Genomic DNA, 26,230 nt, shown 5'->3' with positions numbered 1-26,230 from the left:
GTCTAATGTGACCAGCAGCCAGGCTAGTCTGTATGTATTCCTCCAAGGCCTTTCTTTCAGGGATAGTCAGATTAAACAAGCGACTCTTGGGAAGAGTAGCTCCCGGAACAAACTCAATGGCGCAATCATAATCCCTATGAGGAGGTAAAACTTGCGACTCCTCCTCCGAAAAAACCCTCCAAAAATCTTGAATAGGTACAGGTAATTCCCCTTTTTCCACTGCTGCAATGCGACCATTACAACATTTATCATAGCACTTCGGACTCCAAGACTTAATCACATTAGTAGACCAGTCCAGTAAAGGATTGTGCAGTTTTAACCAAGGCAATCCTAGAACAACCGGAGAGGGTAAATTATCTAAAACAACCAAGTCCAAAATTTCTTGGTGAACTCCATTGATAGTGAGGGGAAATGCAGCAACCTTGTGAGTAATACATTTCAAGGGAGTGTTATCAATTGCAATCACAGAACTAGGTGATGACAAAGGTTTGGATTTCAATTTAAGGTTTTCCAAAAACCCTTTATCAATCACATTAAGTGTTGAACCACAATCCACAAATATCTGAAATTCAATCAAATCTCCCTGAAAAGTAGTAGTCCCAGAAAGAAATACTCCTGCAGAGCGTAAGCAAGCTATACGGGCGTAACTGACCTTTTTTTTTTCTTTACTTAAACGACGCTCACAATACTTAATCAAATGGTCAGCTTTACCACAATAAAGACACGATCCCTCGGCGAACCTCCGGTCTCGAGTGACATCGCCCCAACCTCCATCGGTTCTCCGCCGTCTGGGCAGATTTTCTGGGGACTAGGACCTGACATTACAGAAGTCTTTACCTCATTCAGCTTGCACCTCAGCCTCCTGTCCACACGAACAGCTAATTGCATGGCATCCTGCAGAGTCTCAGGTGCAGGGAATGCAATTAGCAGATCCTTAACCCTTTCACTCAGACCAGCAAGAAATAAACATTTCAGTGCAGGATCATTCCATTTAACTTCTGAGGTCCATCTCCTGAAGTGTGTGCAATAATTTTCAACATCACCTGACCCCTGATTCAGACGCCTGAGTTATGCTTCAGCAGATGAGATTCGATCAGGATCATCATATAACAGCCCCATAGCAGAAAAAAATTATTCAACAGACCTTAAACATGGATCATTAGGTTGGAGAGAAAAGGTCCACCCCTGTGGTTCATTGTGCAAAAGTGACATAATAAAACCAATGCGCTGTGATTCATTCCCAGAGGACCTTGGTCTCAAACGAAAATATAACAAACAAGCATTTTTAAAGGAAAAAAAATCTTGCTGTTTACCATAAAAAACATCAGGCAGTCCTACCTTGGGATTGACAAAATGCGCTCCAGAACAGCTACTCACGTGTTGCTGAAGCTCGGCCACCTCCAGAGTCAATCCCTGCAGGCGTTGAGCCAAATTCTGGACGGAAACCATACTGATCCCCGAATTTCTTTCCTTTTAGTTTTTTGGGCTGGACTTACTGTTAAGGAAAGATAGGGGAAGGCTGTCCCTACAGTAAGACTAAGCTGAATCCCTACGATGCAGCGGGCTTCCTGTTCCTAGTGAACAGACCCGCCTTAGTCCTCGGCTAGTCTGAAGACCTATAGCATTAAGGGAGGGGTCCCTAAAACAACTAAGGACTGGGACAAAAAAATGGGACACCTCCTAAACAGAGAAGTTGTTGCAGAACACAAAAACACAAACTGACAAAAGGCACTTGAGGTCCCAGAAGGACCAAGCAAACTGACAGAGAAAGGCACAGAAGCACCAGGCTAGAGAAACAGTCAAACACTGAAGTCTAGCAAAGCCAGAAGGGCGGAGCTGGAATATAAAGGCAGATGGTCGCGAGACCGCAAAACACAAGATGGAAAAAAACAAACAGGAGGGTTCTAACAGTTACAAACAATGACTCCCAGGTTTTGGAATGTCGGTGGGAATGAGACATGTTAAGTATTTGAAATGGAACTTGCAATTTTTGTGACTTCATCTAGCTGCCACATATCAAAATTGTGCACGTGTTAGATGGTATTGCCCAGTGGTTATTTGTAGTTTATGTGTTTTTTGTTGTTGTTTTTTTTAATATATATATACACACACTAGCTATTGAACCCGTTCTATGCCCAGGTAGCTATCATTTTTATTGGTATATGGTCTTCCATGCTGGTATGTGCTGCCCCCCTCCTGGTATTTGTGCTGCCCCCATCCTGTCCCCACCATCCTATCCTGGTATGCATGGGCCCCTCACCCTCATCCTGGTATGCATGGCACCCCTCATCCCTATCCTGGAATGCATGGCACCCCTCATCCCTATCCTGGAATGCATGGCACCCCTTACCCCCAATCCTGGTATGCATGGCACCCCTCACCCTCAATCTTGGTATGCATGGCACCCCTCAACCCCAATCCTGGTATGCATGGCACCCCTCAATTCCAATCCTGGTATGCGTGGCACCCCTCATCCCCAATCCTGGTATGTGTGGTACTCCTCATCCCTATCCTGGTATGCATGGTACCCCATCCCTCATCCCTATCCTGGTATGTATGGTATCCCTCATCCTGGTATGCATGGGCCCCTCACCCTCATCCTGGTATGCATGGCACCCCTCATCCCTATCCTGGTATGCATGGCACCCCTCATCCTTATCCTGGAATGCATGGCACCCCTCACCCTCACCCACAATCCTGGTATGCATGGCACCCCTCAACCCCAATCCTGGTATGCATGGCACCCCTCCACCCCAATCCTGGTATGAATGGCACCCCTCAACCCCAATCCTGGTATGCATGGCACCCCTCACCCCCAGTCCTGGTATGCATGGCACCCCTCATCCCCAATCCTGGTATGTGTGGTACTCCTCATCCCTATCCTGGTATGCATGGTACCCCATCCATCATCCCTATCCTGGTATGTATGGTATCCCTCATCCTTGTATGCATGGGCCCCTCACCCTCATCCTGGTATGCATGGCACCCCTCATCCCTATCCTGGTATGCATGGCCCCTCATCCGAATCCTGGTATGCATTGCACCCCTCATCCCCAATCCTGGTATGCATGGCACCCCTCATCCCCAATCTCGGTATGCATGGCACCCCTCATCCCCAATCTCGGTATGCATGGCACCCCTCATCCCCAATCCTGGTATGCATGACACCCCTCGTCCCCAATCCCGGTATGCATGGCACCCCTCGTCCCCAATCCCGGCATTCATGACACCCCTCGTCCCCAATCCCTCTATGCATGACACCCCTCATCCCCAATCCCGGTATGCATGGCACCACTCTTCCCCAATCCTGGTATGCATGGCACCCCTCATCCCCAATCCTGGTATGCATGGCTCCCTCATCCCCAATCCTGGTATGCATGGCTCCTTCATCCCCAATCCTGGTATGTATGGCACCCCTCATCCCCAATCCTGGTATGCATGGCACCCCTCATCCCCAATCCTGGTATGCATGGCACCCCTCATCCCCAATCCTGGTATGCATGGCACCCCTCGTCCCCAATCCTGGTATGCATGGCACCCCTCATCCCCAATCCTGGTATGCATGGCTCCTTCATCCCCAATCCTGGTATGCATGGCACCCCTCATCCCCAATCCTGGTATGCATGCTCTGAAAGCTTGCATATATTTTTTTTTCTGGTTAGCCAATAAAGGTATCACTCCGAGAATGCTTGTGTAATTTTTGGCCATAAAAGTATTTGCATAGATTTTTCTGGCTAACACGTTACCACAATATAACTTTGTATTGTACATCACATTATAGCAAGTTAGCTGTGATCTCGTACAACATAATTCATGACGTTTTTTTCTGTTCTCTGATTATCTTGCAGAAAGAAGAGAGGTTTCAGGGGAGCGGGTGGTGGAGGATCTCGCATCTGTCTTAAAGGATTGTCTTCACAACATTGTGCCAGGTGAAGAACAATGAGTTCATTAATATTGACTTTAGAAGGGGAAAGTAACAGGAAGGACTAGATTAAATATTCTAATTCATTCTAAAACATTTCTAAGTTGTTTGGATTTCAGTGCAGTAACTACTTCACACTATAGCTAAACAGATGAGGGTTTCTGCTACATTGCATTAGTTTGTATGATACACCATATTTACAGAGCAGATTTACTACATATCTACATACTCGTCTTTAATTAATCTTTTTCATCCATCAGGTGAATTGGATTCCAAAGTTCAGATCACTTGTCCCATCCTGTGGGTGATTAAGTGGGTGGATTATTCTAATAAGTATGGCTTTGGTTACCAGCTATCAGACAATTGTACAGGAGTCCTGCTGAGTGATGGAACTCACACAATTCTCTCTCCACATTTGCAGTAAGTAAAAGCCAATATTATATATTTTTTAATGACCTTCGGCTTGATCTCGAGCCAAGGCGGCTTGATGGATGAACGCTCTTATAGGAAGATTGATATTGTGCAAGCCTACATAGGTCCACCAAGGTTTTCTCCACCATTATCTTGATAAGTAAAAGCAATAGAATGGCATTATAATTTTAGCATAAAAATAATGTTAGCGCTTCATCTTCTTTTCATTTTTATGTGTTTCAGAAAAGTCTGTTATTCAACAAGTTCACAAGTGCACATTATATTCCCTGAATGGAGCCCACCATGCAAGCTTGATTTAAAAATGAGAATACTAAAGTTCTTTTCTCACTACATGAAAGAAAACATTCTGGAGGTAAGAAAATGGTTAAAGAGAACTTGTCATCAGAATCATACATGTTAAACTAAAGGTATCAGCATAAAGGCGCTGTTATACTGATTTAATATATACTTTCCGTGTAGAAATCTGTAGCCTAGTTGTTAATTATCAATAGAAATTTGGGTGCAATAAGAGCTTTGTGCATCAGGGTGGGACTGTGGGTAGGGTCTTCAAGTTTGCCATGGCCCCTCCGCTACCTCTGGTGTCTGTATCTTTTTATTGTTTTAAATTTTCGCACCTGATGACAGGTTCTCTTTAAGTTAGATACTAAAATATCTAACTTAATGAAGAAAACTGTACCATTCACAAAGCCAATGAGCTACTACCGCATTAGGGGCATTCGCAGCACAAAGATTATAAAGATTATACAACCCTCACTCTAAGGCTATGTGCCCATGATGCAGAAATGCTCCTGATTTTTCCTGAGCATTTTGCATCTGCCTGGCAGAAAAAACGCGGGTTGTCAAGTGCTTTCCAAGCGATTTTAGCATCACTTGGAAAGTGCTTGACAACTTGGTCACACTATATAAATGACGTCAGCGGTCGCGTGACCCGTCACATGACTAAATGACGTCACCGCAGGTCCTTTTAGACCATCGCGAGCCGCCGGGAAGCCAGGACAAGCACACCGGGGGCCATCAGAAGGTAAGTATAATATTTATTTTTTATTTTTTACCATTCTTTCGGTCACACTATATAAATCCATGCCGGTTGCATGGATTTATATAGTGTGACCAAGCTGTCAAGCACTTTCCAAGTGATGCTAAAATCGCTTGGAAAGCGCTTGACATCCCGCATGCGGAAATGCATGTGAAGAACGCTTCACATCTGCTTGTCCCTGGCAGGAAAAACGCATGTAAAATCCGCATGTGTTTTTTCTGCCAGGGAGATGCAGAAACACTCAGGAAAAATCCGGAGCATTTCTGCATCATGGGCACATAGCCTAAATCCATGTCACGTCACCCATCAGCCCCGATAAGTGAATTCTGCTTTTACGTTGTCGTGCCCCTCGCCACTCTCTTAAAGCAAACCTGTCAGCAGGATTTAGCCTTATAAATTAAAGGCATGGCCATAATGGCACTGTGATCCTGATTAATCTGATGTGAAGTGATCTGATCAGTGGTTGTTTAATACTCACCTTATGAAGTTTTCAGAAAATGATGTCTTGTATGCTTCGGGGCGAGACATGGGGGGGGTAGGGTCTAAATGGCGCCGGAGGCGGCGCATGCGCAGATCGAAATCTCGGCTCTGGACTAAGCCGAGATCTCGATCTGCGCATCCGCTGTCTCCGGCTCATTTTATTTAAGTCCTGTGCTGAATTTTAAAAAGGAGGCTGGTCACTGAGTAATCAATAACCTGCAAAAGAAACAGAGGAGGCTGGTGGGGGGGGGGGCAGAGAGCGAGAAGAGGACCCTGCCCCCACGTCCCCCCCTGAAGCTACGTTGGTCAGGATCGTAGGGGTCCAGGCGGTCAGATCCACAGCAAACGGAAAGTCATCCCCTATTCAGAAGAAACTTGGGATAACCCATTTAAACAGGCTTTTCAAGATTTATTTTTAATTGCCCATAGGAATGTAGAAAATAATAAACCAATAATAACAATCCAGAAGTCCAATGCCACCAAGGGCTCGTGCAAACAAGCGTATAAATCAGGCGTGTGCTGTCCGATGTTTTATCAGATTGCACACTGACCGATATTATGCAATGAGGCCGTGCAAAGAAACATTTTTTTCTAGTACATCCCTCAGGACAGCACACACGGAGATAGTCCTTACTTGACCTATGACGGGACAGAATCACAGAGGGGTTAAAAGGCCTCTCCCACCTCCATACTCGAGTGTTTTTTCCCGTCCCTTCAGGACAGATGCAGGAGAGGAATGCGCAGCAGCGCGAAGATTACCTGGGAGATCGAAGGGGATCGATCTCTTCCCTTCCCTCTGTGAAGAGGCTCCGGGTTGATACCTTACTGGGCGGAGGTCCTGGCTTTGCCGCTTCCCTCAGTGGAGGTCTTTCTGCATCAAGCCGCATGTGGAGCTTTGTTCTACAGACTCAGGGTGATCGGGGGGTCTCGGCCTTCCCTTCCCTCTGTCATGCAGTCCGGGGCTGACACCTCTCTGGGCAGAGGTCCCTCAGTCAGCAGCCAGCCTGTGCAGCATTCCTGGTGTGACGCCGCTTCCCTCCATGATGGGCTCTCGGCATTACCAACTTCCCTTGTTGTTCTAATGGTTGTGGAGCCAGCACAGGTAAGTGCATGGGGCTAGGCCTCTGGGCAGTTACTAGCCTTATGCCAAAGCTGGGCCTAGAGCCCCATGTGTTAAAGTTTGACTTCAGTTAGCCGCATGTCATGGCTGCACAGGGGCTCATGATTGGGCTTCACTGTTTGATTTATGCCAAGCCATTATGCCTCATGGTACAATCATAGTGCCTCATTATGCTTTATGGTACATCATAGTGCCTCATTTTGCTTTATGGTACATCATAGTGCCTAATTATGCTTCATGGTACAATCATAGTGCCTCATGGTACATCATAGTCCCTCATGGTACAATCATAGTCCCTCATTATGCCTCATGGTACATCATAGTCCCTCATGGTACGTACAATCATAGTGCCTCATTATGCCTCATGGTACAAACGTAGTGCCTCAGGGTACAATTGACTCGCCCCCTGGGCCGTGGGGTACCCAGAACCGGGCCTTCTAGTGTACGGTGCTGATGGGGGTAGTAGTGGCAACCTGATCCCGTGGCTCAGGGTGGTCAGACCAAATTGTGGCAATCTATTTATCAGTGTTTTGAATGTCCGACTACGCCACCCGTGGATTGTGGTCATGGATAACCGCCACTGCAAGACAGACCGCTGAGGCTGGTGTTGGTGTGCAGCACAGGGGTAGGATAACTCCCCACGGGAAGAGTGTAGGTGAATGCTGGGGGTGATAGTGCAGGCCGTAATAGTAAGAGTTCGGAGTCCGCTTCAAACAGTCCAGGGTCTTTATTGTAGGGATTATTAATGACCCAACAGTAGTACCGGTTAGGAATGGGCCTGGGTGTCTGAGAGCATTCGGGCGAGCCCCACTGGTCAGGGTGAGTGTGTAGGCCTACCGTTCTCTCTATACTCTTTCTGACTATCCCCCTCTTCGTGGTGTAATAGCCCATGTCCCTGAGCTGGCCGTACACTTCTCGCCTGTGTGGCTTGCGACTCGGGCCTTGGGTACCTTTTGCTTTCTCCTCGCGGTACTGGTCCCTCTGTGTGGCGGAGCCTCCAGGCTTCTTAGGCCAAGGGACCTGCAATCCCTTGCGGGTTGGTTCTCTGCTGCTGGGCAGCCTCGGACCCCAATGTCCGGTTGTGTGATTCTCTCAGCCAGGACCGGCTCTCGTCGCCTCTGTCCCTGGCTTGCGGTTTCTCCTCCACCTCACGGACTCCTCAGCTACAGCTGAATTGTCCCTCCTTCTCTGGGACTAGTCTCAGTCCTGAGCTAGGTCGTCCAGTTCTCCCTAACCCTGCTCCCAGTTCCAGCTTTTATAGGGGCAGCCAGCTCCCCCTACTGGCCTGGGACAGGAGGTGCTGTATGCTAATTGTCCCTAACCAGGGAACCTCCCTCCTGCTCTCAGACACAGCCTTTAATATTTGTGGCATCCAGGCCTGGGGTGACACACAGGCAATTCTCCCACGCTGTCAGTGACGTGCATGAGGTGAGCTGAGTTCATTGGACATGAGCTCACCTCATGCACATCACTGACAGCATGGGAAAATTCTCCTGCGCTCAGCGCTTCAGCAGGAGAATTCTCCCACGCTGGGATGGCATTGAGATGACAGGCTGGATGGCAGCTGAGCGCTGCCATCCAGCATGCCATCCTTCATAGACACGGCAGAGCGCAGGCATGCTTGCGCTCTGCAGTGTCTCTGAAGGATGACAAGCTGGATGGCAGCGCTCAGCTGCCATCCAGCCTGTCATCTCAATGCCATCCCAGCGTGGGAGAATTCTCCTGCTCAAGCGCTGAGCGCAGGAGAATTCTCCCACGCTGTCAGTGACGTGCATGAGGTGAGCTGAGTTCATTGGACATGAGCTCACCTCATGCACGTCACTGACAGCGTGGGAAAATTCTCCTGCTCTCAGCGCTTCAGCAGGAGAATTCTCTCACGCTGACTGCTAGCGCAGGAGAATTTTCCCACGCTGTCATTGGACATGACCTCGGCTCATCTTTATGCCGTCACAGCGAGACACTGAGGAGCACAAGCATGCCTGCGCTTCTCAGTGTCTGCGGCATGGCAAGCTGGATGGCAGCTTTCGGCTGCGATCCAGCCTGTCATGTGAATGTAGCAGAGCTGCAGCTGTTGTGGGAACCATGGAAAGGTAAGGATGATGTTGCTTTATTATTTTACTTTTATTGCAGAAGACATTGGCTTCAGCTGGAATGGGCGTGATGGTAAGTATGGTTTAATTTAGAACAATAAAGAATTGTGTGTTTATTTCAATTAAAGGACTTTATTCTGGGTGTTGTGTTTTTTTTTAACTTTGACTATGGGGTTAGTAATGGGGGTGTCTTATAGACGCCTCTCCATTACTAACCTGGGCTTGATGTCAGCTGGCATTATAAGCTGACATCAACCCCAGCCTTATTACCCCACTGCCACCGCTACAGGGCAGTGGGAAGATCGAGGCTAAGTGCCAGAATTGGCGCATCCTATGGATGCGCCATTTCTGGGGCGGCTGACGGCTGGTGTTTCTAGCCTGGGAGGGGGCCAATATTCATTGCACCCTTCCTGGGCTATTAATATCAGTCCCCAGCTGTCTGCCTAGCCTTTGCTAGCTATTAAAATAGGGGGGACCCCACATCATTTTTTTGGGGGGTCCCCCATTTTAATAGCTAGTAAAGGCTAGGTATTCAGCTGGGGGCTGATATTAGTAGCCTGGGAAGCTCCGTGGGTATTACTCCCTTCCCAGGCTTCAAACATCTGCCCCAGCCATCTGCTTAATCTCCGCTAGAGACTAAAACTTACGGGGAACCCCACGCCAATTTTTTTTTTAATAAATCCTTTATTTGAACACTAAATGACAAGTACAGTAATCAACACTATCACTGTACTACTTATATATGTGACTGACATGTTTCTGTTTATCTAATCTATGTGTTATGCTCTATTCTTTCTGTTATAAATTGTCGGGTACCGATGCTGAATTGCCAGCCGGCTTTTTTAAAGAGACGGTGCATGAAAACACTATTATTTTTTTTAATAAATCCTTTCACACTAAATGACAAGTACAGTAAGCAACACTGTCACTGTACTTGTTATATATGTGACTGACATGTTTCTATCTATCTAATCTATGTGTGATGCTTTATTCTTTCTGTTCTAAATTGTCAGGTACCGGTGTATGCCGCTGCTGAATTGCCTGCTTTTCATGTAATACATTCTACATTATTCTTAGTTGTTTTCCTTCATGTAGAATTAACGTTACAAGGAAAGAAAGGGTTTATTTTCATTCCGATATTTGTGTCCCATTGACTTGCATTGGTTTCCGGTATCGGAATCGGCGATATCAGATATTTTTTGGGTATCGGTCCCGATATCGGAAGGTATCGCTCAACACTAGTGATGGATGAAGTCCTTAGCCAGCACAGATGCGGACGGGAGACCAGGCAGAGGGATGAAGTGGGCCATTTTCGAAAAGTCATCAGCGACCACCCAAATGACAGTACAACTGGCAGAAACAGGGAGATCCGTAATAAAGTCCATAGCAATGTGTTGCCACGGAGCGGAAGGTACGGGTAGAGGTAGGAGATGGCCGGTGGGAAGATGCCTGGGAACTTTGTTACGGGCACAGGAGGAACAAGCCGTGACCAAATCCGCAACATCCTTGCGTAGAGAAGACCACCAGTAATGCCGGGCGATGAGCAGGAAGGTCTTCCTCTGGCCTGCATGGCCGGCTAGTTTGGACGAATGACCCCAGAGAAGAACCTTCTTACGATCCGGAACAGCTATAAAAGTCTTACCGGGTGGAAGACGAGACAGGTCAAACTGGGCCACAGTCATTACACTGGAGGGGTCGATGATATACAGAGGCTCCTCCTCTTGGTCGAAGGACAGCAATGAGCGGGATAGAGCATCGGCTTTAATGTTCTTGTCTGCAGGGCGGTAATGTAGAGTAAAGCAGAATCGGGCAAAGAACAGAGACCACCGGGCCTGACGCGGATTGAGTCTCTGGGCGTTTTGTAAATAGGCCAGGTTTTTGTGATCTGTGTAGATGATCACTGGGTGCAGAGCCCCTTCCAGCAGGTAGCGCCACTCTCTCCAGCGCCAATTTGATGGCCAGCAGCTCACGATCTCCTATGGAGTAGTTGCGCTCGGATGAGGAGAAGAGCTTGGAGAAGCCACAGGTTACCATTCTCCCAGACTGGGATTTCTGGGTGAGCACCGCTCCGGCTCTGGAGGAGGAAGCATCAACCTACAGGAAGAACTGCTTGTTGTAATCCGGACGGTGCAACACAGGGGCGGAGGAGAAAGCTTGTTTTAGGGAGACGAAGGCCTCCTCCGCTTCAGAGGTCCATTCCATGGGATTTGCTCCCTTACGGGTGAGCGTGGAGATAGGAGTGGTCCGAGAGGAGAAATGAGGGATGAAGAGGCGGTAATAATTTGCGAAGCCCAGGAATTGCTGAATCGCCTTCAACCCCTCCGGTCAGGGCCACTTTAAGAAGGCAGAAACCTTCTCGGGATCCATCCGAAGACCAGTCTCGGAGATAATATATCCCAGGAACGGAAGGGAAGTCTGATCGAAGAGACATTTCTCAAATTTTGCGTATAGACGATTCTGTCAGAGCCTTAGCAGAACCTGACGAACATTCCTCCGGTGTGTGGGCAGATCCGGAGAGAAGACCAAGATATCATCCAGGTACACCACTGCGCAAGAATACAAGAGATCACGGAAGATGTCGTTAACCAGCTCCTGGAAGATGGCTGGGGCATTACAGAGACCAAAGGGCATTCATAGTGACCGTCCCGGGTGTTGAATGCCGTCTTCCACTCGTCTCCCTAGCGGATCCAGATCAAATTGAACGCCCCACGAAGATCGAGCTTGGTGAAGACCCTTGCGCCTTTAAGGCGGTCGAACAGCTCCGAGATGAGAGGCAGGGGATACTTATTCTTGATGGTAATCTGGTTAAGACCCCTATAGTTGATACACGGCCGTAGCGAGCCGTCTTTCTTTTTAACGAAGAAGAATCCTGCTCCAGCCGGGGAAGTAGATTTCTGGATGAATCCCCTAGGAAGATTCTCCTCGATGTACTCGGACATGGCCCGGGTCTCAGCCAGCGACAAGGGGTAGATATGCCCCCGGGGAGGAGAAGCATCGGCTACCAGATCGATAGGGCAATCATACGGCCTATGAGGTGGTAGTGTCTCAGCTTCCTTCTTGTCGAAGACGTCCGCATAGGACCAGTAGGGTGCCGGCAGACCAGGTAGATTAGCCGGAGTAGACTGAGGTCGAGCCGGACGAACCGGAACCAGGCAAGTCTCATGGCAATCCTGCCCCCAACGGAGCACCTCACCAGATCGCCAATTCAGGATGGGTTCATGTCTCTGTTGCCAGGGTAGACCTAGCAAAAGGGAGTGAGAGAGTCCGAATAGCACATGAAAGTAGATCCTCTCTGAGTGCAGCATTCCCACCTGAAGGGTTACAGGCTCTGTGACGTGCAAGATAGTCTCCGGAAGAAGTTTCCCATCCACGGAAGCGACTGAAAATGGTTCGTCCTGATGTTTGGTGGGAATCTGATACTGCTCCACAAGGGCCTGAGAAATGAGATTCCCAGCGGCTCCTGAATCCAGGTCGGCGGTCTCAAAGAAGTGGGTCTCACCACTGGAAATAGAAACGGATAGAGTCAAGGACGGAGAGGATTTACTCTTGCCTAGGACGACCTCTCCGAGCGGTCCTAGACACTGGAGTTTCCCGGCTTCACCGGACAGGAACGGATCAGATGCTCCTTACTGCCACAGTAGAAGCAGCTCCCCTCGGCTCGGCGCGTCACTTGGCGAGACTTGACCATCTTGGTCTGGTTAATCTGCATGGGTTCGGGCGAGCGTGCCCGGGGAATTGCTGGTTGGGAGGCAGGTTTCTGGAATACAGGAGCGAGACGAGTAAATCTTCTCTCCCGGGTAGTCTCCTTAACTCGTTCCAAGAAATGGATGTCAATCCGGGTAGCTAGTGACACTAAGTCGTCCAGGGTGGAAGGAATGTCCCAACCAGCTAGCTCGTCCTTGATCCGTCCGGAAAGACCCTCCCAGAAGGTGGACACCAGGGCCTCGTTGTTCCAGGCAAGCTCAGATGCGAGAGTGCGGAAATGTATGGCATACTGGCCCACGGTGAGACTCCCTTGGCGGAGACGGAGAAGAGAGGAGGCAGTAGAAGTCTTTTGTCCGGGCTCATCGAAGACCTTCCGGAAGGCAGTGAGGAAAGCCGGAAGATCGGACACCAGGGGATCCCCTCTCTCCCATAGAGGGTTTAGCCATTCCAATGCTTCCCCAGTGAGGTCAGACATGATGAACGCCACCTTAGCCCGGTGGGAGGGAAACTGATGTGCCAGGAGTTCAAAGTGCAGCGTGCACTGGTTTAGAAAACCCCGGCATAAGACGGGGCCACCACCAAAACGTGGAGGCGCAGAGAGCCATGGACCAGGGCCGGATGTCATGGCACTAGTAGGCTGAGGCGCCGCCGGAGCGGGTGCCGCTCGGCTCGAGACGGACACAGGTGGGATGGACCGCGTGTCCAGGCGGGAGTTGACAGACCGCAGGTAGGTCAGGATAGTTTCCTGCTGGGATCTCTGATGAGAAACCTCCTGGTACAAGTCAGAAAGCAAAGGAGTCTGGGGGTCACCGGGTTCCGGTGCCCGTGCAAACTGTTACGGATCCGGGTGGTGGAACCTCTGTGCTGCGGTGCAAGGAGGGACCAGAGGGGAGTGACGAAGTATCTACTCGGCCTGACCAAGGTTGCACGGCGGCTCAATCGACTCCATGAACTAGGGAGGGACCGAGCAGAGGGACCAGGTGCCACTCTGGGACCGACTTTGTATGAGAGCAGGTGACTCCCACGGGTCAGATGGCAGGAACTGACCGGTACAGCGGATGAGCACGGCAGGCAGGTTGACGAGTGGTCCGGGTAGACCAGCAGGCTGATTTGGCTGATAGCCAGACGGGTGCTCTGGGTAGGCAAGCTGGCAGGCACAATGGGAAACTGGCAGGTGCAGGCAGGTGCTTCCAGGTAAGTGGGAGGGCAGAGCCCATAGACAGACTGGCAGACTGGACTGTAGGCAGACTGTCGGGCAGGATAGTAGTCAGACTGGCGGACTGGACTGAAGAACAGACTGGCGGACAGGACTGACTTGCAGAGGGACCTGAGGGCTGAAGCAAAGTAAGAATCACAGAGCAACAACCTTGCACGGGCACCTCCATATTGGAGGAGGTGCTTTTTATAGAGAAAGTCCTCCGGCCATTGGCCGGGGACTTTTTAGGACGGCGCGGGGCCCCTTTGAGAGGGAGGGAGCGCGCCATAAGTGACGCGCCCAGGGGATGGGGACGACTCGGCGCCCGGGCCTTGATGTTGCCGGGCCTTGTTGTTGCCTGACCTTGGGGGGGGGGGTGTCGCGGCGGTCGGCTCCCGGGCCCTTACCCTGGGGTCCCTCTTAAAAAGAAAGGGGGAAAGTTGTATGGGATAGGGATGTTCGTGACGCCACCCGTGGTGTCTGGTGAGGATCACCAGCGCTGCGACAGTCCTCTGAGGCCGGTGTTTAGGCAGCTTAGTTGGTATGACTCCCCACAGGTGGAGCGGGGCCTCAGGGCAGCGTAGGTGAAGGGATGTAGGACAGAGGGGACCCAGCCGGGTCAGAAGAAGGATAGAAGAATAGGCACACACACCGGAGTTCACTTCAGTACCTTTACTGGTGGTGTTTCAGGCACGATCCAGGGCACTTTAGGGTGAAGGGTGCATATCAGGACTCTCCCCAGTGAGCGGGTGTGGGTCCTCCTGTTCCTTGCCTTTCCTTGATAAGTTTCTGACCTACCTGGAGCTAGGCCTAACTTGGTATCTGTCTTGCACCTGCTGACCTGGTGGTAGGGCCTTCTGTTGGAGTTCACACTCCCCGGTCTCTTGGGCCTCCGTGACTCCTGACCCTGGTACGTAATCAGCTTTTGGTGTTCCTGGGACATATAGTTCGCCAGGAGTTCCGGTTATTCCTGCTGGGATATAGGCCCCCCGTAGGCGTGGACCCGATGTCCGGTAAATGGTTTTGGGGTGAGCTGGTTAAGCTCCTCTGCCCCCTATGTTGCTTGCTTACTCCACTCGCCTTCGGCCACGCTCGGGGCCCTCACTAGGCTTCACACGGGCAGTAGGCCTCACTACTCTTCACCACTCTTTTGGCGTTGGCACGCCCTAGGCTCAATAACTCGAGCTCTCTGAGTCTGGACTGAACTGACTGAGCTCCACTGCAGGCTAACCTCTTCAGGAGTTCCTCTCAACAGACTGACTGCCTAACTCCACTCTCCAGTATATATATCCCTATCTGGGCTCCCTCTGGTGGTCTGAGGTGGTAGGGTGGAGGTGTGTGAATGCTATGAGGGCCTCTTGTGGAGAAATCCGTCCATGCACCCCTCTGGGGTCTGTGGCACCAATGCGCAGCAGGGCGCCACATAAGCACAGAGCCAGGGAAGCTGCGTGCACCAGCAGCCGCAGCAGGGAGGCCGGAAGACGTCGGAGCAGGACCGCGGCGGTAAGGGGGACGGCGTCTCTGCCTGGCTGGGGGCAGAGACGCCAATGCTACATGGAACATTTCCGCATTGTGGGCACATAGTCTTATATGCCAGCAAAAATACATGCAACCTTTTCTATGTATAAAGCCATAAAACGGCAATGTTGTGGCAGCACTTTAGTAATGATCTACTTGGAGCAGTTTTTGAAGTGTCTCTTACAGAAGAGGCCTTTTCTCCTAACTAAACCTCTACAAAGTTATTTATATATGCACATATATATTTAGATGTAGGATTGTACCGGTACGTCCGCAGACTGAAGTAGAAGGGCCCTTGATGGGTTGAGTCCCGAATAATCAGAAACGCTGACTTAAATCTCTTAAAGAATGCCGATCTGTCTAATGCAGGGCTTCTCTGAGTCCTTTGAGATATAACATCTTGGGCTAGGCCACGTGAGGCTCTATTCTTGGTTGTCCACCCAGAGTCGGTTCATATCAAGCCCAACGACATGTCCCAGAGTCACCAAAAACACATCCGGAGTTGCACCGCTCTATCCAGACCTTTTTTTTCAACAATGCGTAGCTTCACCAAGTCCTTCAACTCCCCTAGCCACTGTCACCAACTGCCAAACCCCTGCGCTGCAACTCCGGCCTCTCTGCTGCACTCTGCGGGCCAGATCATATATTAAATCACAAATCTCCAACAATACAGTAAACTGTGATTAACCCTTACATATCACCCCAATAACATGTTGTCATTTCTGCAAAAACAGCACAAACTGAGATCTGGCCCCACTGAAAGTCATTTTGGAGGTACCTTTGTGGAGGGACGCCCGCTATGGGATGGACCGACCTGCGCAAGCCAGCAAGCTCCAAGGACTCTATAGGGCCCTCAGCTTCTCCCTCCCTCTGTAGTTGTGGCTCTGGTTTGGGTGCCAGTGCTATACTTTCTTAAGCTAGGCGTGACCGGTACAGTCCGCCATGCGTCGTCATTGTAATTTTCCACTAGGGGTCTGTTATTCCTGCTGGACTCAATCCGAGGTTGTCTTGGGGGGGAGGGCCAATGGTATGACAGGGGCGAACCATGTTCCGATGCAGTCGGTGTACTGGACTGGATTCGTCTTGTTGCTTCACATCTTAAATCGTACTGGTCCATTCAGAATTACCTGCTTCAACACCTTGTAGGGTTCCGACTCCCAGCAAACATCCAACTTTCTAATGGTAGTCTTTACACGGACCAGCACTCTGTCCCCAGTTTGGACTGAAGTCCAATCTCGGGCTAACTGATTTTGTTGTTCATCTCCTACTAACTGGTAAATAGTTTTCAGTCTGATTCAGTGCTCCTGCTCCCATGAGTCTGGAGTGCTGTGTTTTTCTTTGATTTGAGTACTCAAGTTAAGTTCAGACACTTCTCTTCCCGACTATCTGAATAGTAACATGTAGGGAGTGTAACCAGTAGTGCTATGCGCTCGGTTATTATAGACCCAGAGCAGTTCAGTCAAATAATCCAGCCATCACATTTTCTTGTCTCCCTCCAGAGTTTGAAGCATCTTCAGCAGTGTTCTATAAATCGCTCACAGGTGCCATGGTATTGTTCGGGACCTGCAGATCCCATAGATCTCATAGGAGCTTTTCCACAACTTTTCCTTGAAAGCATGCTCCTTGGATAGAGTGAATCGTCCTCGGACATCCGTATACTTGATTGAAGTGTATACACATGACCCTAGCCGCAGTCTCTGCAGTTTGGTCGTGGGTCGGTACGGTCACCGCAAACTTTAAATATGAGCCGTCATTACTAAACAGTACCGTAGCCCTCCTGCAGCAGGCCCAACCAGTAGATAATTGATAAGGATCTCCAGGAGTGTAGTTGACCGAATGACTTGAGTTTGCGCCCTTTGCTCCGGCATCTTTGCTAGCTCCCAGGTTCTGCATTGCTGGAAGACTTCTCTGACAATTTTCTCCAGCTGAGGACAGTACACAAGTCGTTGAATCCATTTGTAAGTTTTCTCTGGACCGAAATGGGCATTTTTCTCACGGCCCTCCTTAGCCACATTCCGAGCTAGGCTGCTAGGAATCACGACTTGCCACTTCTTCTCTCTCTCTGATGGCAAATATACTGTAGGTACATTATGCCATCTTTAACACAGAGTCTTTCTCACTGATGCAGAATCTTCCAGCCATCTGAGGACAATTCGGCCAGAGCCATCACTGAAGGCCATTTCCCATCTTGGAGCCAGCCCTTGATCATGCAGATTACTGGGTCGTCATCTTGAGTCTGGCCCATTCGGCCAGTGTCCTGCTGAGCAACTCCATCTGGCCTGCTTTTACTCCATTACTCTTGGCTAGGAGGCCACGGGTTTCACTCGTCCCAAGTCCGATTCCTCCATCTTTTCTTCCTCTTCATCCACCTCTCCTGAGGAAAAGGGAAGGGTGACTCGAGACAAAGCATCAGCATTCTCTTTTCCGGAACATTACTTGATGGAGTAATTAAACTTTGCCATTCAGGCAACCCACCTCTGTTCCAGGGCCCACAGCTTCCCACTTTGCAGATCAGCCAATGGATTATTGTCAGTCCGGACCAAGACCTTTGCTCCAGGTGAGGTATTCGGCGAATTTCTCGGTCACTTGGTCATGGTCCAGACAAGCGCCAACAGCTCCAGGAACTGTAGTAATCTGGGTTTCGTTCATAGTTTCTGAAAGACGGACTGCAATATGCTATTACTTGTTCCTGGCCCCCTGCTCCTGAGCCAGCACTGCTCTTAATCCGTGAAGACTTCTGTCCATATATAGAATGAATGGACAATCATATTGAGCGTATGCCAACACCAGGGCATTGGTCAAGGCTTGTTTCAGCTGATCCAGGGCTTGTTGTTGCGAGGATCCCCAAGCAATTGGCTGATTCTTTGGTCCTTCTACAGTCTCCTTTAGTAAGCTTGTGAAAAGGATCAGCTATCTTAGCGAAGTTTGAGATGAACAGTTGATAATATTCTGTTAGTCCCAGGAAGGCTTCCAGCTCCCGAAGAGTCCATGGCAGAGGCCAGCTTCCACTTTGCTTCCAGGCGAGCTTACTACACCGAAAAACACCATGTGCCCTAGATATTCCATTTCTGTCTGAAACAAATGACACTTTCGGGACTCCAACTTCAGACCGTGGGCCTGTAGACGGGTCAACACTTGTCGTAGTTTTCGTAGATGTTGCTCAAAGGTGGGTGCATGAATGATGACGTCGTCCAAGTAGAGCAAGATGGATTCAAAATTCAGCTTTCCCAAACAGTGCTCCATTAACTGCTCAAACTTCCCAGGTGTATTGGTGAGTCTAAAAGGCATTCTATTGAATTCATACAGGTCCATTGTTAAATGATAGCAGTCTTGGGCTTGTCTCTTTCAGCCACCGGATCATGCCAGCAGCCAGTTGGCAGATCTAAGGTGGAGAAATACTTGGCCTGTTGAAGCTCCATCAGGGACTCTTCCACTCTAGGCAAAGGGTAAGCGTCTCGTACGGTGACACTATTCAACTTGTGATAGTCGACACAGAATCCAAAGCTTCCGTACTTTTTCCGGACGAGCACCATCGGTGCAGCCCATGGACGCTGACTCTCCCGCACTACTCCTGTTATGTTCTGCTACCAGAGCTAAGGAAAGAGAGGAGATCTGTCCCTACGATAGAACTCAGCTTAATCCCTACGATGTAACAGGGGACCTGATCCTGCGATCAGACCTGCTAAAGTCCTAAGCTAGTCTGTACGGAGACCTATAGATGTGGGGAAGGAATCCCTACAAGTACTAAGGACTGGGAGGAAAATGGGACACCTCCTAACAGAAATAGTAGCAGACAGACGAACAAACAAAATATATAGAACATAGAGGTCCGTAGACCAAGCAAACTAACAGAGTTAGATACAGAGCACAGGCTAGCTAGAAAGTAGTTAAACAATGAAGTCCAGCAAAGCCAGAAGGGCGGAGCAGGATTAAATAGGCCAACAAGGTCATGTGACCAGCAAAGGAAAAAACCTAAGAACAAGGTTCTAACAGTACCCCCCCCTTCTAAGAGGATCCTCCGGATCCCCTAGGACCAGGCTTATCAGGAAATCTCCTGTGAAATGCTCTGATAAGTCTGGACGCGGAAACATCATCCGACCTCACCCAAGAGTTATCCTCGGGTCCGAAACCTTTCCAGGCCACAAGATACTGCAAACTACCTCTATACTGTCTAGAGTTAAGGATGCGAGAAATTTCATATTCCCCGTCCTCCACCACCGGAGGAACAGAGGCAGAGGCGTCACAATCCGATACAACAGCTTTTTTCAACAGAGAGACATGAAATACCGGATTAATTCTCCAGGAGGTAGGAACCTCCAACCTAACAGCAGATTGGTTGACAACCTGAAGCACCTTAAAGGGCCCTACAAACTTGGGACCCAATTTCTTAGAAGGAATCCTCAACCGCAGATTCCTAGAGGACAACCAAACCATGTCACCAACAGCGAACAAAACCTCCTGTCGTTTCCTATCAAAGTAGTCTTTAGATTTTCTGTTGGCCTCCTGAAGATTACCACGCACATCCGTCCAAACTCTCTCCAAATCACCGGAAAAATTCTCCTCCTCAGGCACGGCAGATCCCAACTTGGAGAACGACCCAAACGACGGATGTCTCCCAGAACAACAAAAAAAAGGCGAACAACCAGCAGAAGAAGATGTATGATTGTTCAGAGCAAATTCAGCAAGTGGCAGAAACTCAGACCACCCCTCTTGATTGTCTGCCACAAAACAACGCAAGAACTGCTCAACATCCTGGTTTTTCCTTTCTGTCTGGCCATTAGATTCAGGATGATATCCTGACGAGAACGACAAATGAACTCCCAACCTGTCACAAAAGGCACGCCAAAAACGAGCCACGAACTGAGGACCTCTATCAGAAACAATGTCAGTAGGAACGCCATGAAGTCTGACAATTTCCTTGACAAAGGCCTTAGCGAGAGTTTTAGCGCAGGGCAGTTTGACGAAGGGAACCAAGTGACACATCTTGCTAAAACGGTCCACGACCACCCAGATGACAGTAAAACCCTCAGAGGGGGGAAGGTCAGTTATAAAGTCCATAGCCAAATGTGTCCAAGGAGCACTGGGAACCTCCAAAGGACAAAGCAACCCCGCAGCAGGAGTATGTGAGGACTTAGATCTAGCACATATAGTACATTGGCGCACCCACTTAATGACTTCCTTCTGCCATCCAGGCCACCAAAAACTGCGACCCACCAGTCTCTTGGTCTCAGAGATTCCGGGATGACCTGCCAACCGAGATTCGTGACACTCAACAAACAAATCTCTCCTAAAGGTCCCAAGCACAAACAACCTCCCATGAGGAGTGTTAGATGGGGCATTCTCCTGTGCTTTAAGAATCTCATCTTCCAAAACGGAGTCCAAAGCAGCTATCACAACACCTTCTTGTAAAATGTTCTCCTCTTTCTCAGCACCGACTATGGGAGAAAAACTGCGAGACAAGGCATCCGCCTTAACATTCTTAGTACCAGGGATGTAAGTAACGGAGAAATTAAACCGCGAGAAAAACAGTGCCCACCTAGCCTGACGGGCATTCAGGCGCTTGGCAGCATCAAGATATATCAGATTTTTATGATCCGTAAGAACCTGAACGGGAAATTCCGCACCTTCCAAGAAGTGGCGCCAGTGTTCAAATGCGAGTTTAATAGCCAATAATTCCCGATTACCAATATCGTAATTCAGTTCAGTCTCCGAAAAATTTTTTGAAAAAAAGGCACAGGGATGTAATCCATCCCCGTTATCCTGAGACAATACTGCGCCAACCCCCACAGAGGAAGCATCAACCTCAACCAAAAACGGCTTAGTCACATCAGGCTGCATAAGGATGGGAGCAGAGGTGAACCTCTCCTTGAGATACACAAAAGCTTCAATGGCCTCAGAAGACCACTGAACCGCATCAGCACCTTTCCTGGTGAGATCGGTCAGAGGTTTGACAATACTAGAAAAAATTTTTATGAATTTTCTGTAATAATTGGCGAAACCCAAAAACCTCTGTATCGATTTCAAACCAATAGGCCTAGGCCATTCCTGTACAGCTTGAACTTTAACCGGGTCCATCTCAAAACCTTCGCTGGAGATAATGTAGCCCAAAAAACTAATTCTCTGTACAGCGAACTCACATTTCTCCAGCTTAGCAAAAAGCGAATTGTCCATTAATAACTGTAATACCTCACGTACGCTCCGCCAATGAGACTCCAGATACGGCGAATAAATCAAAATGTCATCCAAATACACAACCACATTTTTGCCGATCAAAGGTCTAAGGATGTCATTAATAAGATTCTGAAAAAATGCAGGAGCATTAGTAAGACCAAAAGGCATAACCAGATTCTCAAAATGACCCACAGGAGTGTTAAAAGCAGTCTTCCATTCGTCACCCTCCTTCATGCGCAACAGATTGTATGCCCCCTTAAGGTCGATTTTAGAGAACCACTTGGCCCCCATTAACTGGTTAAACAGATCAGGAATCAATGGCAGTGGGTAAGGATTGCGTACAGTAATTTTGTTAATCTCACGAAAATCCAGACAAGGACGTAAACCGCCGTCCTTTTTTTTTTACAAAAAAAAAATCCAACCGCCACAGGAGACTTAGAGGGCCTAATGTGACCGGCGGCCAAACTTGTCTGTATGTATTCCTCCAAAGCCTTTCTCTCAGGAATAGTAAGGTTACTAACTTTTAGGAAGAGTCGCTCCAGGGACAAATTCAATAGAACAATCATAGTCTCTATGGGGAGGCAAAACCTGCGATTCCTTCTCAGAAAAAACTCTCCAAAAATCCTGAATAGGAACAGGCAATTCTCCCCTATCCAAAGCTGCAATACGCCCGTTACAACACTTGTCATAACATTTATGGCTCCAGGATTTAATTTCACTGGTAGACCAATCCAGTACAGGATTGTGAAATTTTAACCAGGGCAATCCCAATATTACTGGAGAAGGCAAGTTATTCAAAACTACCAAATCCAATTTCTCATGGTGAACACCATTAATAGTGAGAGGAAATTCACAGACCTTGAGAGTAATATTCTTCAAAGGGGAACCATCCACAGAAACCACAGCAATGGGGGATGATAAAGGTTCGGGTTTTAAATTGAGTCTTTCCAAGAATCCCCCATCAATAACATTCAGAGTAGACCCACAATCAACAAACACCCGAAATTCCATTAATTTTTCCTGAGCAATCGTGGAAGCAGCTAAAAATACACCCTTGGAATTCAAACAGGCAATATGGGCATGACTAACCATTTTTTTTTCTTTCTTGATACGAAGCTCACAGTCTTTAATTAAATGACCAGATTTTCCGCAATAGAAACACAAGCCTTCAGAAAATCTGCGATCTTTTTCTTGAGAGCGAGGTGCCATCGCTCCAATCTCCATCGGTTCACCACTGTTAGTACACACATTCTCATAACCAGAAACTGACATAGCAGAGGATTTGCTCTCATTAACCCTTGCACGCAGTCTCCTATCCACCCGTATAGCTAATTGCATAGCCTGTTGCAAATCTTCAGGTGTAGGATAAGCAATTAGCAGGTCTTTAACCCTTTCACTGAGCCCAGCAAGAAATAGACTTTTCAGAGCAGAATCGTTCCACCCTGTTTGAGTAGACCATCGACGGAAATGAGTACAATATTTTTCCACATTACCTGATCCCTGTCTCAAACGTCTTAACTCAGTCTCAGCTGATGAGACACGGTCAGGATCATCATATAATAGTCCCAAAGCAGAAAAAAAACTATCCACTGAACTGAAGCATGTATCACTAGGTTGCAAAGAAAAGGCCCACTCCTGAGGCTTTTTGCGCAAAAGTGACATTATAAACCCTATGCGCTGGGATTCATCCCCAGAGGACTTGGGTCTCAAACGAAAATACAATAAGCAAGCATTTTTAAATGAAAAAAATTCTCGGTGTTCACCAAAAAATAAATCCGGCAAACATACCTTAGGCTCCAAGAAATGTGCTCCAGGACAGTTACTCACGTGTTGACGGAGCTCAGTCACCTCCAAAGAGAGTCCCTGCAGGTGTTTAGCCAAATCCAGAACCGACACCATGATGGAACAGAAAAAATCTTTCCTTAGAGCATTTGCTGGGCTGGACTTACTGTTATGTTCTGCTACCAGAGCTAAGGAAAGAGAGGAGATCTGTCCCTACGATAGAACTCAGCCTAATCCCTACGATGTAACAGGGGACCTGATCCTGCGATCAGACCTGCTAAAGTCCTAAGCTAGTCTGTACGGAGACCTATAGATGTGGGGAAGGAATCCCTACAAGTACTAAGGACTGGGAGGAAAATGGGACACCTCCTAACAGAAATAGTAGCAGACAGACGAACAAACAAAATATATAGAACATAGAGGTCCGTAGACCAAGCAAACTAACAGAGTTAGATACAGAGCACAGGCTAGCTAGAAAGTAGTTAAACAATGAAGTCCAGCAAAGCCAGAAGGGCGGAGCAGGATTAAATAGGCCAACAAGGTCATGTGACCAGCAAAGGAAAAAACCTAAGAACAAGGTTCTAACAACTCCACTACTCAGCATATGTGATAGGATGGCTTTTACTTCCTAGTACAGGTTAGGGGTAATTTGTAGATAATGCTCACGGATTGGAGATGTGTCTCCTGTCGGAATCCCGAGTTCAATGCGTGTTGTACATCCAAAATCATCTTCATTTCTGGAGAAAGCGGCTTGAAACTCCCATAACAGGTCTTTAGCTGAATTTGTTTGGAGGAGAACTGACTGGTGTCCAGTTGTATTATTTAGAGGATCTTCCGGGCATTCCACTCTGGAGTGGACTCTGTCCTCGGAGCTTCGGACACAGTCACAGTCATCGGCTCCTGTTCCTCAACAATTAGGGCCAGTTGGATTTCGGGGATGGTCTCTCCTCCATACACGTACGAATCTGCAACTTTTTCGCCAACACAAAAGAAGAATCATGTACATTGGCACACCGGACGGCCACTTGTCCAGCCACCACTGTCACTATAGTATTATTAATTATTATAGCGCCACTTATTCCATGGCGATTTACATGTGAAAAAGGGGGTATACATAGCAAAAACACTTACAATAATCTTAAGGAAACGAGTCAGCGACTGGTACAGGAGGAGAAAGGACCCTGCCCGCGAGGGCTCACAATCTACAAGGTACATGCGATCATCAGACCTTGTCCGATCCTGTTGGCTTTTGGGGCTCAATAATCACCTCTATTCCATTGAGTCTTCGGTGGCTACCCACATCCATCTGAACGATCTGCTCCTGTTGAGGCAAGATAATATTTTGATGCCCTGGTGGGACGATCGCAATCCCCACCACTTCATCTTTGGGAACACTGTAGTGAATCCCAAATACCCGGCTCAGTCTCTGGAATGCCTTCTGTGTAGGCGGATGTTTGGTGACTCTCTGCCAGTATCCCGGGCTATCTTTGTGAAACATCAATCTGTCCAGATCACGCAGGATATTCATTCCTAATATAATCAAGGTTTCTGACCGTGAATCCCCACCCACCAACACGATCCCTTTTTGACCCACATTCAGGTCTCCAATCTTCACGTGCATCCATGCTATCCCATGGATTGTAATCTTTGTCTGGTTAACAGCCATCAGCTTAATCAGTTTTCCTCGCTCAGCTTTGAAAAACTGACTGAAATGTGTTTTGAAGTACTCCAGTGGCATTGTGAATACTTTGGCACCTGTATCCACTAGTCCATTTAATTTGGCTATGTGATTAACATACATGGGCCCTGTGCATATAGTGGGTGGAGAAAGTACACCAGTAAGTTCTAAGTATGTTCCTAGGTCTGAAAGAGCATTGTGAGCAGTGTGGTCTATGTCTATTTCAACATCATAGCTGCAATCTGTCAGATTAAGATCAATCATTGTTATTGGGATACCAATCAGAGGGATTCCTTTGTGGTTGGTCAGAAAATGAGAGCAGATCCAGCAGTTGGTGTTGAGCTTTTTGGCTGTTTCTTGATGTAGAAGCCAAATATAACGTTAATGTCGGTGTGCCCATATGGCTCTCCTCTTTCCCCATGCAAGGACGCAAACATAATCACCGCTGCGGCTGGGCAGTCACCTCCTAGTCTACTGGAGTGCCTCCTGCTTATGCATGCTGCACTTCCTGACAGCCCGCCTAGTGCACGTGCGCACTCCCCCGTTCTTAAAGGGGCAGCGCGCACACATAGTAAAGTGCCCCCAGTCTGAACGTAGCCTGAGTCCATGTCAGGAAACCTGGGGTCAGCAGCAGCAATATCAGGGACTGCCTAGGAGTGGTACCTGGCAGCTACCTGTCAGCCAGTCTCTACCATCAGGAGCACCAGTGAACACCAGGTATCAGCTTAGCTATGCCACTTCCTAGGCAAGCCTGGCCCTGTGGCACAGTGAATCCACGAACCAAGTGCACCACCTGCGAATTTGACACCAAATAAAGTTCTTCTGCCATTCTCAATTCACCTGCATAGAACACTACCAAAGGCAAAAGAACTGGTGTAGCAGCAAATTCATTTTGAAAGTCTCTTGGTGGTTAGTTTTCTTTTCCCCAAGTGGCCTCACTCTTTTGACACCGATCCTTACTGACTGTAAAATTTAAATTTTTACAGTGAGAAGCGTAGATCCAATTTGGTTCCCCTTATTAAAGTTCATGTAGGTGTGGTCAGTAGTACCTGTACGGGCCATCAAATCAAAGTTCAAGATATTTCCTTACGTATGTTCTTG

At 48.3% G+C, this 26,230-nt stretch overlaps 1 protein-coding gene across 2 annotated transcripts in view; it reads left to right on the top strand.

The window, feature by feature from the left end:
* Positions 1–26,230, top strand: part of LOC141273616 (serine/threonine-protein kinase PLK2-like) — a 248,236-nt gene that overhangs the window by 193,024 nt on the left and 28,982 nt on the right. For both annotated transcript variants that reach the window (XM_073685702.1, XM_073685710.1), the window contains 3 exons: positions 3,849–3,929; positions 4,183–4,342; positions 4,577–4,706. In XM_073685702.1, the coding sequence (XP_073541803.1) occupies positions 3,849–3,929; positions 4,183–4,342; positions 4,577–4,706 (371 nt within the window). The remainder of the gene's footprint in view (positions 1–3,848; positions 3,930–4,182; positions 4,343–4,576; positions 4,707–26,230) is intronic.

This window comes from Phyllobates terribilis, unplaced genomic scaffold (assembly GCF_046119375.1).
Source record: "Phyllobates terribilis strain yellow unplaced genomic scaffold, ASM4611937v1 Scaffold_1__5_contigs__length_1240528914, whole genome shotgun sequence".
NCBI classification, from domain to species: Eukaryota; Metazoa; Chordata; class Amphibia; order Anura; family Dendrobatidae; genus Phyllobates; species Phyllobates terribilis.
This window is presented reverse-complemented; position numbering and strand designations above follow the sequence as displayed.